This window comes from Ahaetulla prasina, chromosome 2 (assembly GCF_028640845.1).
Source record: "Ahaetulla prasina isolate Xishuangbanna chromosome 2, ASM2864084v1, whole genome shotgun sequence".
NCBI classification, from domain to species: Eukaryota; Metazoa; Chordata; class Lepidosauria; order Squamata; family Colubridae; genus Ahaetulla; species Ahaetulla prasina.
Window position 1 is genome coordinate 159,678,729 of NC_080540.1, and position 15,936 is coordinate 159,694,664.

General features: G+C 37.3%; 1 protein-coding gene across 4 annotated transcripts in view; it reads left to right on the forward strand.

The window, feature by feature from the left end:
- The window catches only part of TFCP2 (transcription factor CP2), a 44,689-nt gene that overhangs the window by 12,104 nt on the left and 16,649 nt on the right, over positions 1 to 15,936 (forward strand). For 3 of the 4 annotated variants that reach the window (XM_058170703.1, XM_058170704.1, XM_058170705.1), the window contains exons 3-8: positions 114 to 265; positions 1,163 to 1,239; positions 5,231 to 5,336; positions 7,356 to 7,462; positions 10,439 to 10,591; positions 15,165 to 15,275. In XM_058170703.1, the coding sequence (XP_058026686.1) occupies positions 114 to 265; positions 1,163 to 1,239; positions 5,231 to 5,336; positions 7,356 to 7,462; positions 10,439 to 10,591; positions 15,165 to 15,275 (706 nt within the window). The remainder of the gene's footprint in view (positions 1 to 113; positions 266 to 1,162; positions 1,240 to 5,230; positions 5,337 to 7,355; positions 7,463 to 10,438; positions 10,592 to 15,164; positions 15,276 to 15,936) is intronic. The other variant, XM_058170706.1, reaches the window with a different exon arrangement.

Below are 15,936 nucleotides of genomic sequence, written 5' to 3' on the forward strand. Positions count from 1 at the left end.
TAATGTGCTAAATAATTTGTTTAATTTGTCAACTAAAGATATTTACTGCAATTTTAAAGGCTTTCAGTAAAACAAACAAAAATAATTAGTTGGACCACACATTTGTTTTGTAGCGATGTCCTTGCCTTGCCCATCTTTAAGCAAGAAGAATCGAGCTTGCCTACTGACAATGAGAACAAAATTCTGCCCTTTCAGTATGTGTTGTGCGCTGCCACTTCTCCTGCTGTAAAACTTCATGATGAAACACTCACCTATCTCAATCAAGGTAAGCTACATTTCTCTTACTAGAATACAAGGTGGTCTAACAGCTGCTTTATAGATCTGGGTTCATATCAGTGTAATTTGGCTACTGAAACTAACAGCAATAAAAGCTAAAATTCCAACAGGAAGGGCAAACAACAAACAGTAGGTTTTTTTTTAAATTGAATTGAAATTCGTATATACTGTTGTCCAATAAAACTCTCAAAACATTTTACAGTAAAGCTTAAAAAAATAGTTGGAAATACAAGAATCCTCGGCATGAGTATTTGATGTGATTCATGGGCTTGGAAATACCTGACAAAGCAGTGCAATTGCATAACAATGTGCAATTTATAATCTCTCAGTCAGTTTAGCCTTGGTTACTGTCAAAATGAATCTCAACTTTGATAAACCTTAATTTATGTGATACTTTGTGTATTCATCTAACTTTTGACACTCCTCATATATTTATGCAGCTAACTTGAAAAAAGATTGGTGATAATTCTGGTAGGTGAAAAATGTCATTGGCGTATTAGCTGTATACAGACATTATTAGAAGTGACATTCAGTTAACATGACTTGGAACTCAGCTGCATCAATCTATAGTATCTTGTAATTGGATCAGTGTAACTGGAGAGGTAAAAGATTGGTTGATATCCCTGTTTTTACATTTCTCGTAGTTCAGTGTAACATAACTGACCACCATATTTCAAGTCATTTCTGGTTTAATCAAGTTCAGACCTAATGAAACGAAGATTATTCTAAAAGGAGTGATACAGATATATTTTCACACACAAAATGGCCCTTTTTCATTTCTTCCTATACATTTTGGGGACAAAAAGTTGCTTACTTTTTCTTACTGACTGAAACAGCCAATCCTTTTTTGTTTAAAGCATAACTGCAAATATATTTTCTTTTTCAGGTCAGTCTTATGAAATCAGAATGCTGGATAACAGGAAAATGGGGGAATTGCCTGAACTAAATGGGAAGCTTGTAAAGGTATGTAATAATCTGTCTTCTCCCAAAATATGTGAGAGAAAACTTAATCAGATTTCCATAAACATGTTTGCCAGGTAATAAATGATAGTAAATTATGCAAAGTGATGCGGTCACTTACACCATTCCAACAAATGCTGGTGGTGATGTTAGAAATGGCAATTTACTGAGCAGCAAAATGAAAGATTAGCAAGTGATAAATTACGCGCGTAGGCCACTAATGAATGAGATGCCCTTGCTACTCAAAGCATAAATATCGCAAAGTTAATAAATAAGGCAGAGGAAATTTGTATCTCTTAGAATGTTAGATTTCACTGAATCTTCCAAAGACATACCAGTTAAAAAGATTGTCAGATGATCTTGAATCAAGATTTTGAGTGTGTGGCTTGCCACAGTTTAGTAATAGTATAGTAAGTATAGTAGTATAGTAAGAGACGATTTTTAAGAGGGATGGCAAAATAGCATAAAACACAAGTGGGGCACTTCTTTTCCATTATCTCACTATTTTTGCTTTGCGTGAAGCTCAGGAGGCAGTAGAAGATTTAGCATCAAAGTAAGATAGAAGAATAACTTCAGTTGTGTGCTTGCTTTATGTTTCCTCAAACATATGCAGGAAAATTTAGCAATGTTTAGACAGCAGAAATGGCAGGAACCAATGTTCTTTTTTATCTACTGCTGGAAGACAAACTGAAGTAACACACCAAGTAGGAAAATCTCTCCATTGCAACCCCCATAGTTTTAGATTCAGGTTCTTTGAGCCAAAACATACACTACCTTAGATAGCAAAAGTATTTATTTAACTAAGTAAATTTCTGATCTTTGAAGTCTCTTGGCAGTCAAGAATTAAAATAGATTTAAAATCAGTGTATTAAAAACACTTAAAATAACAATGTAAATTTATCATTCTAGTAAAAATAATTATAAGTAAAATGTATTATAAGGGTTTTTAAAAAGCTAATGAAGTTGATAGGTCCCTGAACCTTTTGGGAAGTACACTTGAAAGAACTGAAGTGGCAACAGAGAAGGCCTGACCCCAGGACCTCCAAATCAGCTTGCAGTAACTGCAGAGGAAGGTTACTATAAGGTTACTATAGAAAAAAAGATTCCTCAGATAGCTCGTATCTAATCTACATAAGGCTTTAAAAATAATATCCACCTCATATTTTTTTTCTGGGTAGCAACAGGCAGCCAATTCAATACTTTCCAACCTAAGTGTAATATGGTCTCTGCATTTTTATTAATGCCAGCCTGGTTATTGGTTATTCCATGTTATAGAACAGTGATGGCAAACCTTTGATGGCACCGCGTGCCGGAAGTGACACGAAACCATTTCACAAGGTATGCGCAGCCCTGCTGGCCCTCGCGCACGCAGGAGCGCTGATACCGAGAAGAGTGGCGGTTCATCCTGCATGCGTGAGCTGGCACTTGAGCACCCAGATACCAGCATGGACGCGTGCCCGATGAACAGCTGGCCATTGCGCATGCATGCAATGTCAACCTGGAAGTTCAGGTGCTGGCCTGCACATGTGTGACGGAACGCCGCTCTTCTGGGATCCACGCTCCTGCGCATGCGACAGCCAGCTGACCGGCATGCATGTGATCACAAGAACGCGGAATAGGAGCCAGTGAGGCTGCACCTTCTTCACGGGATGGTTTCATGTGCCGCTTCCGGCTCACATGCCATAGATTCGCCGACACTGTTAGAGCATTTATAACAATAACCTGGAAATTTTTCTAAGATAGAATGATATTCTAGACAAAACATGGAAAGTACATGAATATTTTCAGTGAGCTGTAAACAATTTCTTCAATACTTAGGTAACCATGGCTTTGTTTTAAATTATATAAGTAACTGTCTTTTGCGCTCTGGCTATAGTTTATACTTGAATATGTTTATTAATATAAAAATCTGTGGACATATAAAATGTTACTGCCATGTAAAATATTTTATTCAAAGAATCCTGTTTTGTAACGCCTTATGTAAATTAAATAGAGCCAGTTTTGTTTAGTAGATAAAGGCGTCAGACTAGAAACCAGGTTCAGTCCTGCCTTAGGCCCAAAACCAGCTGCTTGATTTTGGGGCAGTCACTCTCTGTCGGCCCTAGGAAGAAGGCACTGATAAACTACTTCCAAAAATATTGTCAAGAAAATTGCAGGGACTTTGTGCAGGTTGTTGCCAGGAGTCAAGACTGACTTGAAGGCATACACACAAAGATTAATTCAACAATACCTAAGATAGGTGGTAACGGATAAGTACTACATGTAGCATTTTTCTTCTTGTGTACTTCACCCATATATATTACTTACGTTACAGATAATGACTCTGTTGCTAACAGTTGATTCTTCTAATACTGCATTTTTTTAAAACCTGGAAATCTAAGCTTTTTGAATTACCACATTTTGGACCCTGATACAGAATGTGGATTCATTATATCATCTACTATTGAATAATAATGATAGTTTCCCTCCTCTGAATATCATGATAGTTTCTAGCCCTTTGGCCTTTGGAGTGTTTAGAAATCACGGAAGTATTCCATGCCTTGGGGATGCTCCCCGTAAGAATAACCTTACTGAAAATCTTATTTTGTTTTCGTAGCTGGTGCTGAATTACAAGGCACATCCAAATAGATCACATGATACACATCTCTCCGTGGGAATACTAAATTGTGGCAGATAATCATGAAAGTATAGGTAGTCCTTGGGTTACAATGGCGATTTGCACCAGAATTTCTTTTGCTAAGCAATGCAGTCATAAAGGCAGTGTCACATGACTGCATCAGAGGTGGGTTTCAGCAGGTTCTGACCAGTTCTGGAGAACTGGTAGCAGAAATTTTGAGAAGTTCAGAGAACTGGAGGTTAAAATTCTTACTGGCCCTGCCCCCATCTATTCTCTGCCTCCCAGGTCTCAGCTGATCGGGAGGAAATGGGGATTTTGCAGTAACTTTCCCCTGGAGTGGGGAGGGAATAGAGATTTTACAGTATCCTTCCCCTGCCACGCCCACCAAGCCAAACCCACAGAACTGTTAGTAAAAAAATTTAAAACCCACCAGTGGACTGCATTGCTTAGTGATGGCAATCCCGACAGTCCCAGTTACTATCGTAATCACAGGACCATGAGTGTTGTCAAGCAAGAAGAGGTAGAAATCCCAGGCACGGTGAGAGCTATAGGTGGGTAGGAGGGATACTGCGAGCAGGTGCTGTATATAGCTGCTATGGGGAGCACGGGTTGCTGTGCAAGACACTACAGGCAAAAGGATAGCTGGAGTGGGAGTAACTGCCAACTTCCTGCTGGCATCCCCATTGACTTTGCTTGTGTGAACTGACAGAGAACATCAGAAATGGCCTACACGTGATCATGGCTTGTGGCAATGTTTTAATTGTGAACCAGGCACCGAGTGCCCAGATTGCTATCACATAACTGCAGGACACTGCCACAGCTAGAATTCCGAGGACTAATTGTTAAGTCCCTCTTGTTCAGCACTGTCATAATTTTGAATGGCCAATTTTGGGTGGTTGTAACCTGAGGACTACCTGTAAATTGTAATTCAAATGTCTTGGAATAGAACACCCACTCGGAAGCAAAAACTTTTTACCGGAATCTGTTCATGCATTCCCTTGACTCAAGTTTAGCAGTTGATTTATAATCATATTTGAACTAAGCCTTGGAGAAATTTGGAACCTTTTCACACATTGCCGTAGTATTCTGCTTTAGAATGCAATGCTGTGTGGAAGAGAATCTTGGCTTTTATGTGTCTCTTGCCATAAATAGAAACATGAATCTGAATTGACGATTGGTGTTCGTGTTAGTGTTAAGCTAAATATTTTCCATCCATATAATTCATGAGTGTTATGGTAGAGAGACCTTGTGAGGGCATATTTTTGGAAAATGCTTCCAAGAATCATCTTGTCGCCAGTCATTGATTGGTTTTCTTTTAAACCTATTTGCATTTCAACGTGTTAATTATGCTCAAAGGGAAGTTCTTTTGTTTCTTAGAGTATATTTAGAGTGGTGTTCCATGATCGGCGGCTGCAGTACACAGAGCATCAACAGTTGGAGGGCTGGAGGTGGAACAGGCCAGGGGACAGGATACTGGATATTGGTGAGTTTTTTTCTGTCAATCTGAACTGCTTTTATGTTACAGATTTTGGAAAGCATTTTCTTTAGCAAATTACTTTCCATTATTGCTTTGGGAAAGTAGCTTTCCTCCTTGGTTTACATCATTTGAAACTACATTATTTTCCCCATTTGATTGCATGGACAAACTACCTTGTGTGATTTGCCCTCTAAACAATTTTATGTCACAATCCTTCATTGTTGCTTAGATTGCATTGTTTAGGCACTTGTGGCTAAAATCCCCTCCTCACCGAATCAGAGATCTTTTTAGGTTTTTCTGTCTTCATATTCCTATACTATTAATCAGTTGAAAGCTGCTTTAAGTTAGGAAAGCATATCTTATTTCATTTGTGTATTCCCCTAATTATTAAATTCCTTACCTACTTTCAACAATCAGAGTGTTCTATATAGGTAAGGAATTATAGCAGCAATCCTGGTTTTTTGACCTAGAAACAAAATGGATTGAATTTCTGAGTAAAGGATTCCAGTGTTTCTAGTGACCTGTGTAAAATTCTTAAAGAGTTTCACCCTGTCTCCTATTTCTACACAGTTGTGTTATGTGTAATCAATTGCTTTTGTTTTTATTTGAGAATGACTTGACGAAAATATCCTTACAAGTCCTCTGTATACTTGAAATGCTGAATCTTTGCTAGCGCTCCATTAAGAAAGAAAGAAAAATACTCGTTCTTATTTATAGATAGAAATCAGAGAGTTGAAATGCGAGAAAGCCTTGATAAGTTGGAGGAAGCAGATCATGGCCATTCTCCATAGTGTGGCGATGGGAGGCGCCATTTGGGTTATTCCAGTCTCTAGCTCTATGGTCTCTGAGTTGAAAAAAAAAAATTCTGAGGATCCGCCTCCCTGGTGACGTTTCCCAGCTTTTTTCAACTCAGCCTCAGCTATGGTCGCTTAATTTTTAGCTCCAGAGCTTTAGAGCTGAGCTATATTATTCCCTGGAGATCCGTTTCTTATTTTTGGATTTTGGTTTTCTTTCCTTTCAGGTAAATTTGTTTCTTTTATCTTGATTTTTCTTGGATCTATGATTGTTGCTTGCAGCTAGGGAGGGTTCTCCATTGATACGGATTGCAGCTGGGGGGGTTGCCCTTTCCGACGCCTCCCACCCTCCCCCCTTCCTCTCAGGTACTGGGCTGGTAGCTTTGGGGGGTGCTGCGTGGGGTCTCCCATCGCCCCTATGAGAAAGGACGTATCACGGTAAGACCAATATCCCTTTAAAATACTAGAATTTTTATTCAAATGATTTGAAGAATTTTCTATTCCTTCTTAACTTGACTTGGAACATCTCATATATTGATACAGTCTTTGCACATGTACATTTTTCAGGTTATTTTCCAACTTATAAACCCTTTTTTCTCTTACCATTAATTTATGCTATAGTTACCCCATATCATAAATTTTGTGCCTTCAGTTCAGTTTTGATTCTTGGCAACTACCTGAACTACTCCCTGCTGTTTTCTTGGCAAGATTTCTTAGAAGTAGTTTGCCCTTGTTTCTTTCCTAGGGCTGAGAGAAAATGACTGGCCTAAGGTGATCCAACTGGCTTCATGCCTTGCCTTCTCCTGCAGCCGCTTCTATGGCTGGTTGCCACCACTTGCACGCATCGCCCCAGCCTCCATTTCACTGGCAGGCACCTGAAGGTGAAACGGAGACCAGGGCGATGCGTGTCAGTGGTGGCAAGTGGCTGCAGAAGAAGTGGGCCAGCAGCGGGCTCCTGCTGGGCGGGGCTGTTGGTGCCACTGCTGCGAAGTGAGCCAATAATTTGAACCCTCCAAAAAGAAGGCCTAGCCATTTTTTCGGGGGTCAAAAGAAAATAAGACCCAGCCTTCTTTTTCGGGTATCATTAGTAGTTTCCTATTCAGCAAGATTATTGCTTATGGGTACAGTTCATGTTTTGATTGTAGCTGTTACATTATTTTACTTGGACCAGAATGGACCTGTTAAGTATTATCGTCTGTGCTAAAGTGTGGCTAATTTTTGTTGTCTTTAGATATTCCAATGTCTGTGGGTATAATAGATCCCAGAGCAAATCCAACACAGTTGAATACAGTAGAGTTTCTTTGGGATCCTTCAAAGAGAACTTCTGTATTTATTCAGGTAAATCAAGAAGAGTCACGTTTTCTGAGATGGATAGCCATATAAAGATTGCTTGCTTGCTTGCTTGAGATAGATAGATAGATAGATAGATAGATAGATAGATAGATAGATAGATAGATAGATAAGATAACGTACAACAAGCAAAGTATTGATTGCCTTATTCTTGTAAATTTATGTATTTTTAATAAGAATAACGTGTTCTTTTACCATGCATATAATGTGACAGCATCTCTTTAAGCATATAGCGAAGGAACATGATAAGCTTAAAGTATTGATGTTTGGAGTACAAGAGAACAGAACTTAGAAAAGTGCTACAGAGCATGTGTGATTAAATTTGATTTGTGCTTTGACTGAAATATTGTAACCTAGTTACCGTGTAACCTTCTATATATCCTATCACAATAATAAATTCATATTCTCTTCTTTTTCCCACTTTTGTGGTTGGATTTTCTATTATTGTATTTAAGCATATGTGTTTAAGTTAGAGATTCTGCTATGCTATTGTTTGTTTAATTAGAATTTGTAGAATATTTATTCTGGGGATACAACTGGAGAAACACAAGTCAAACACAAGCCAAACTCACTATAATGCAATATGTAAATGCAGCCTGTCTATTGATCTTCTCCCATCCTTCTTTGTTTTGATGTAATTTTGGACAATGAATGACTAAATATAATTTAGGATTCATAGTTAGCATGTTACCATTCAAGACAGCATTGCTTTTGTTTAAAAATCAACTTCTTCATCACAAATGGTGAAGGTCTGAAAATTCTTGGCGCTTCAGTAAATGTTGATGAGAAGTTCATAAGTTAAACAATAATGCTGTCAAAACTGGTAAAGTGACTCTTCATTTTATGACATTTTGAGAGAGGAGCCTATCTACTGTAATTTAATTCAATTGACAGGACAAATATTAGAAAGGGAGAAGAAAATATGAGACCTTTTCAGAAGGACAGACATACTACATTTAGGCAATTGAGAAGTTTAGAACTGACATACGGTATATAATATCTGATCTATTGCTGATCCTTAAACTCTAAGGAATAATGCAGACTCCCTTAGCTTTACACCTTGTTGACGTAGGTAATTATTATAAGCATGGAATCTCAAAGCTATGAATGCTGAACTTTCCTGCGTGAACTGTGAAATGAATTTATTTCCGAATCAGACTTTAATACTCCTCATGCAAACTCCCACTCCTAATAATGTGTCCCCAGAACAGCTCCCTTGATCATATTCCTGAAATTATGAAATGTTCCTTTTGCTGTTACTTCTGTCTCTTTTTTTCATCTTAGAACTTCTTGTCATAGACCCCTTATGGTTCTCAAGGGTACAAATAACTAAGGGAAAAGTAAAAAGAGAAGTGTAGATTTCACCCCCACCCCCCAAAAAAATGCCCTCCAGCATCCTAAGTGATTTGTGCTTTCTTTATATGTTGACATATCCTTATGTCTTGGAAAAAACGTTTCATTTTCCATTCCAACATAAATGCATATCATTTTTACAAAATAAAGCTTTATACATACTGATTGAAATTATTATTTGTTTAGAAAAGATTAGAAGCTTCTAAACAAAGCAAGAACAAAATAACCCAATTTATTTTCCTTGGACTTTAAAGCAATATTTCCAGTGTTGTGGATTTTGTGTATACATTCCTTTTCTTTATTTCTTTATCACGGTTAAAATATTAACTTAGTTCATACATATATACAGAGCCAGAATTTTAAACCAAGGTGAATTAATGTGATCTGAACCACACACATATCTTAGCCACAGTAGTGAATTGGAACATCCCATTAAGCCAGAAACTAAAAATCATCATTATGGCTTAGCTTAACACGATGTTTAAGTCACTTAAGTAAAATAGTAAAATTACTCTTATCTTCCTTTCTCCTGCTTCTTTCTTTTCTTGCTCAATTTCTCTTCTTTTCCCAGTGAAAATAGTGCTCTGTCCAGGTTCCAGTCATGGCTTCATACCATTGTTAGCATTAACTTGGTGCTAGCGTTGAGAGAAGTCATTATGTCTGTAAGGCTGAGGAAAGGAAGTACATCTCAATTTGATGTCTTCAGATCTTTTAAGACATTATTTGAGTTTCAAATTGGATATACCCGATTGAAGTACAGGTAGTCTTCAACGTATGACCACAATTGGGTCCAAAATTTCTGTTGCTAAGTGAGACAATTGCTAAGTGAGTTTTGGCCCATTTCTTGCCTCAGTTGTTAAGTGAATCACTTCAGTTGTTAAATTAGTAGCACAGTTATTAATCTGGCTTCCTCATTGACCTTGATTGTCAGAAGGTCACAAAAGGTGATCACGTGATCACTGCAACCATCATAAATGTGAGTCAGTTGCCAAGCATCTGAATTTTGATCATGTGACCATGGGGATGCTGCAATGTTTGTCAGTGTGAAAAAGTGTCATAAATCTCTTTGTAAATGCCATTGTTATCTTCGAACGGTCACTAAATGAACTGTTGTAAATCGAGGACTACCTGTACTTTCTTACTGCAGAGTTTGCTAAAAAAAAAATAACTTGGGCTACGCTTAAGTTTTAGAAGAGAAATAAATGACGTGTTTTGATGTAACGCAGGTCTGATTCCTGTTCTTATCCATTGTTTGGATGAGAATTCTTCATTCTCTTTGAGGAACATGCACATATGGTTTCTGCCTAGATGTCAAATATGGTGTATTAAGCACATTTATTTTATTTTATTTTTTTGTTGGTCAGGTCTAGTATTTTGCCAGGTTGGTTTAAAGAGAGAAGGCAACTATTAACATTTTGCAGAAAATGCCTCCCCCCGCCCCCAATAATTCCTTTATGTGCCTGCGATCTTGGTTTGCTATGCAAATAGAATCACAGGCTTTGTTAGAACTGACTTGGACATACACCGAAAATTTAATTATTACTCTTTGTTGTACGAGCATCACTATTGCACTGTTGCAGTTTGGAGCATGTTTTTGGCTCTCTTTTACAGGTACATTGCATCAGTACAGAGTTCACTATGAGGAAGCATGGTGGCGAGAAAGGTGTACCCTTCAGAGTCCAGATCGACACCTTCAAAGAAAACGAAAACGGGGAATACACAGAGCATTTGCATTCTGCCAGTTGCCAGATCAAAGTTTTCAAGGTATTACCTGTGTTTTAAGATACATAATGCAAGAACAAGAGCTGGAGAGCACAGATCCTGCTTTTCGTAGCATCCTGCTGCTTTAAAAAACAAAAAGCTTGTGGGTGTTAAATTATTTCATAAGAAGCCAAAAGAATTGTGGCATTTCTGGTCTACACGTTCTTGCTCAGGCCTTTGGGGTCTTAAATTAAGATTTTGCTGTGAATAATAAAGATGGCAGGGCTATCTGGTTAGACAGGTAGATCAATTGACTGACTTAGCAATTGTTTCTTTCTGTTGCTGTCAATCTTGGATAGAAATATTTTTGTCTAGTTCATCACTTGCCATCACATGCCCAAAGTATGTATGTTTCTATTTACCGATCATTTCTTCAAGAGCAATTATTTATTTTGCCCAACAATGATTGATTGCTTAATCTTGTAGTCCATGGTCCTGTTAGTGATTACTTCCACATCCAAAATTTAAAGATGCCTTATCTTTTTTCTACTACCCATTCACATGTCCATTTTTCTCACACATATATTTCTAATGGAAATATCATTGCCTTAACTATTCTGGTATTTCTTCTCATAGAAATATTCTTACTTTTCATGATCTTTTTTTTTTAGTTTTTTATTGCTTCCTCCCATACTCCCAGTGAGATTAATTTTTTTTATTTTGTAGAACATTGTCCATCCTAATTGTTGACGCCAAGGAAACAAAACTACTGCCTTTCTTTCTTTGCTGTCAAGTTTGAGTTCTCTAAACTTGCTGACTGACATTATCTTTTCTTTAATATTATTAGTTCAAGTTTTTCACTAAATATATATGTGAGTAATGTGCCCCCCCTTTTTTCTCACTCTCTTCCCTATTCTGAACTGCTGTTTTTCTAAATTCAATTATTACAGTAACCTCTTGTTTATTGTGATTCAAACCGGTGGTTCTGGCACCCCTTTATCCTTAATATAGTCCACTATTCTGGCATGATTTAATGTTCAAATGCCTTTCTGTAGTTTACAGTTAAGCAAAGGGGAAACTTTGTTAAATTCTCCTGCTTGCTCTATTGTCCACTTTATGTTGGCTATGCGATCTCATATCCTTCTGCCTTTTCTTAAACCTGTCTATTCATTTGGCATTTCTTTCTTTATATATGGCTCCATTCTTCATTAGAAGATCTTAATCAAAACTTACTTACGTTACTGTTGTTAAAGTTACAACACTGAAGAGTAACTGCTTAAATTACCGTTTGATGTTGGAAAGATTTCAGATTTATCACATTAAGATTGTCAAAGTGTGCCCATTTGGTTTTAATTAATTCTCTCACTTTTTATTGGAAAGCCTCTGTTAAGATTTAATGAAAGATTTTAAAATTAGGGTGAATGATTTCTTATATGAAACGTGCTTTTGGTATTTTTTTTAATCTGTTGGTTTTCTAATTTCTTTTTTCTTCTCTTTTATATCCTTTTATATATGTTAATAAAACTAGTATATTTATCCTATCCAGATAGTCCTTTTATTGGCAAGTTCTTCTATTTTTACAACTTTTGCATTCTAAATATCTATTAATAGTACAGGTAATCCTTGATTTATGTCATTTAATAACTGTTCAAAGTTACAACGTTACGACATCTCAGAAAGGCCCGTAAAGCGCTTCTGGCCATCTTATCTTATTATGCTTTATTTATTATGCTTTAATATTGCTTTGACAGTTACAGTTTTCTCTTGATTTGTGGTTTTAACGTTCCATGTTCCTATTGCATGTGTCCTTATAAAAAGTAGTCCTTTCAGCGTGATGGCACCATCAGTGGCCAGAGGTCCTTGTGGTTTTGATTAGATCCCATCATGCCATTTCAGATGTCCTTGAGAAGATTCAGGGTTCTTCCTCAGTAGCTCAAGCAGTGCTTTTCAGTGTGGTGCTCTTATCATATGACAATCAAATTTAAAAACGTTTCAGTTATTCCAAAGCCACTTTTTTCACGAAGCAATTGGACTTTCTGATTTTTCTTCGAAGACGTTTCATCCAAGAAGCTTCTTCAGCTCTGGAGAGATGAGAAGTGAAATGTCTTCAAAGAAAAACCAGAAAGTCCAGTTGCCTACTGAAAAAAGCGCCTTTGGGACAACCATGACCTGGATGACTGAGAATCTCCATAGACATGTTTCAGTTATGTCTACACAGTTTCTTGGCAACGGTATAGAAAGGATTTGCCTTCTTCAAGCTTTAATTTTGGAAGGCCTTCTTTTAAATGGCACTTTCCTCAGGACTGTTCTTACTCTCATTGTGGATACCTTCGCATTTACTTTCACCTTTTCAACTTTATCATCAAGGGAAGCCATACCAGCAGTTTCCATTCTAATCAGCATCACTCTTAACAATCACTGAAATTACTGAATCCTCCTATTCACTCTTTATCAGCAATAGCCAAGCAGTATGAATCAGCCTAGGTGCTTTTGAGCACAGAAGCTTGGATTCTAATATTCCTAGTTTTTAGATGTAAATGTAATGAGATACAAGGCTGAATTGTATGTGTGTGCGGTATTGGATTACATCCTACAATAGAATTTGGCATTCTTAATTTGGTAAGAATCGTAAAATGGGGAAGTATGATGGTTTTAATCTAATTCGGAACACAGGTTTTGTGTGCTAAATCACATTAGGCAGTGGGGAAGTCGCATTTGCTGTATATCTGAGGCAATTTTACACAACACAGAAATTTGAGAGCAAAAGGTTTCGTGACATGATAAGCAATCTCCCACCTTCACCACTTTTATTCTACCACCTACTAACAAGATTTTTTTAAAATTAGAAATCAGTGTATACCTGAAGAGAAAATTCCCACGGGGCAAAGGATTCATATTCTTTTGCTCTAAAAACAACATTCCATTAGTTTGTGTGCATCTGGGCCAGGCCTGGTTAAGCGAATTTTTCCTCTGTGGTCACTTTTAGTTTAATGCCGACTGGCGACCCCCAGGGGGAGGGCCTTCTCTGTGGGGGCTCCTGCCCTCTGGAATGAGCTGCCTCCAGGGATACGACAACTCCCTGACCTCTGGACCTTTCGCCGCGAGCTATAGACATTTTTATTTCATCGCGGTGGGCTGGCCTAATAATTTTAATGGGGGTTTTTGCTAGAGTTTTTAATTTTTTGCCAAATTGAATTAGTTTTTTAAACAAAATATGTTTTTAACTTTTGTATTGTTTTATTTGGCTGTAAACCACCCTGAGTCCTTCGGGAGAAGGGCGGTATACAAATTGGAATAATAAATAAACAAACAAACAAACAAACAAACAAACCTGATGATCCTGCAGATAGTACCCACACTTCTTGGGATGTAAAAAAAAAGTCCTTGTGCATAATCTTGTACAAGGTGAGCACTTCAGTTATAATTATTCAACAGATTCCACAGTGCTTGCATAGATAAACATCTACAGTACAGGATTTCAGAAAGTGCAGGGAGGCAGTGGAACTGGTTTTTCATGTTTGCATTAATTTTCAGAGTGAACTTTTACACCCAGTAGGGGAAGTGAATGTTACCATCTCTTCTGGACAGTGCTATATCATTGTGGGGATTAATGGGGTTTTTTTTATATTAAACAGACGCGTCAGCTTTCTTATATCTATGCCATTGAAATACTTGTTTAACTCGGAACAGAGTTCACAGCCTTTTTCAGCACGAGAGACGGGAAAAAAAAACAAAGAAGCAATTTTTATAGCAGAACCTACATGTATAATATACATAAGCTGCCCAGAGTTGCCTTATAGGGGAAATGGGCAGCATAAAAAATAAATAAATAAAAATAAAAATAAAGAACAGCTTTGTTAGCCTCTTCTAGATGAAAACATCCTGACTAGTTTCTGAATAACTTAACAGGCACTTGGTTGGAATTCTACCATGGCAAAGACCCAGAATTATATAGCCAGTCCTGCTAGTTCTTCCCTGGCTTTATACTTTGGAGTAAGTTATAAATTTGATTTACAAACCAAAGTGGCTGAGCCGTTATCAGATAAACCACATGATGGTTTATCCAATGATATGAATCTTAACTTTTGTCAGTGCTGATTGTGAGATGAAAGCAGGACCTTGAATAAGACTGGGAAAGCATTGCTTACTTGGCTTTCTACTGCCTCTCAAATACAGCAGTTTATTTTATTTTTTTTATTTAGCATATGGCATGAAGTATCTGTATAAGGGAAGGGAGGAGGGAGGAGGAAGAGAGAGAGAGAGAATGAGGATGATACATGAACAATACAACATAGAAGATAATATATTAAAATAAAACCATAAATTAAGTACGGACTACATGATAATATACCCTGGCCAGCATTCTGTCTTAACAGGGTAGCTAAAGTCTACAAACACAGTGACCAAACTGAATATTGCATCCCTCACGGTTAAAACCTACAGAGGCAGCAATGCAGCAGTTAATGGCAGAGGAATCACAACTCCTTATGACTGCCAAGTGTCATAGTGTATTTATATAAATGTGTTTCTGTTTGTGTATCACAAATGAACACTGTGATGTCCACCAGCGGAAAACATTTGCTTCATCTTTTCCTATATCTTACACATTAGTTTAATGAAGTTGTTTAATTTCCAGCCCAAAGGAGCAGATAGAAAACAAAAGACTGACAGAGAGAAAATGGAAAAGCGAACTCCTCATGAGAAGGAAAAATACCAACCTTCATATGAAACAACAATACTTACAGAGGTAAAAGAAGAAATCTGTGAACAAAACACTTCAGCTTGGGTTCAAGAAAGATGGTTGTTCATATGCTCACAGTGCTCTATTAATAGCCAAATACTAATTTAGATCAAATACTGCTAACATTATAAATCAGGCTTTCCCAGTCTAGTGCCCTTAGACACTGTTGAATTGCAACACCCTTACACAGCAAGCATAATTATTTATTTTGAAGATAAGATGTTTCGGAAGGATGAAAGCTCAGTTAAATTAGAATTTGAGGGCTATAGTAAACAGATACCCATGTTATACAGCAAATAAAATGCCAATGACTGAAAATTAACAATGTCTCTCTAGGAATCAAGCTTTTTTACAGATGTATCCATATGACTTTCTTAGCAACCATACACATTAATCTTCCATTGCCACTTTCTGGAATGTTTGTTTTTTTTAAATTTCCCTAGTCTAGCCAAAAGCCCTGGGATTTGGGATTTCCTGGGATCTTCCATTCAAGTATTAAGCAAATCAGATTGTGTTTACCGTTCCAGGATCAAGTAGTTGTTGCAACATAGATAAGCAGTTGAGGAGTATGCTCTTTCACACAGAGAAGGTTATTGTGCCACGCTGTTAATATCTCCTCAGGCCTGTTATATGGTATATTCTATAGATGCATGACAAACAATAATAA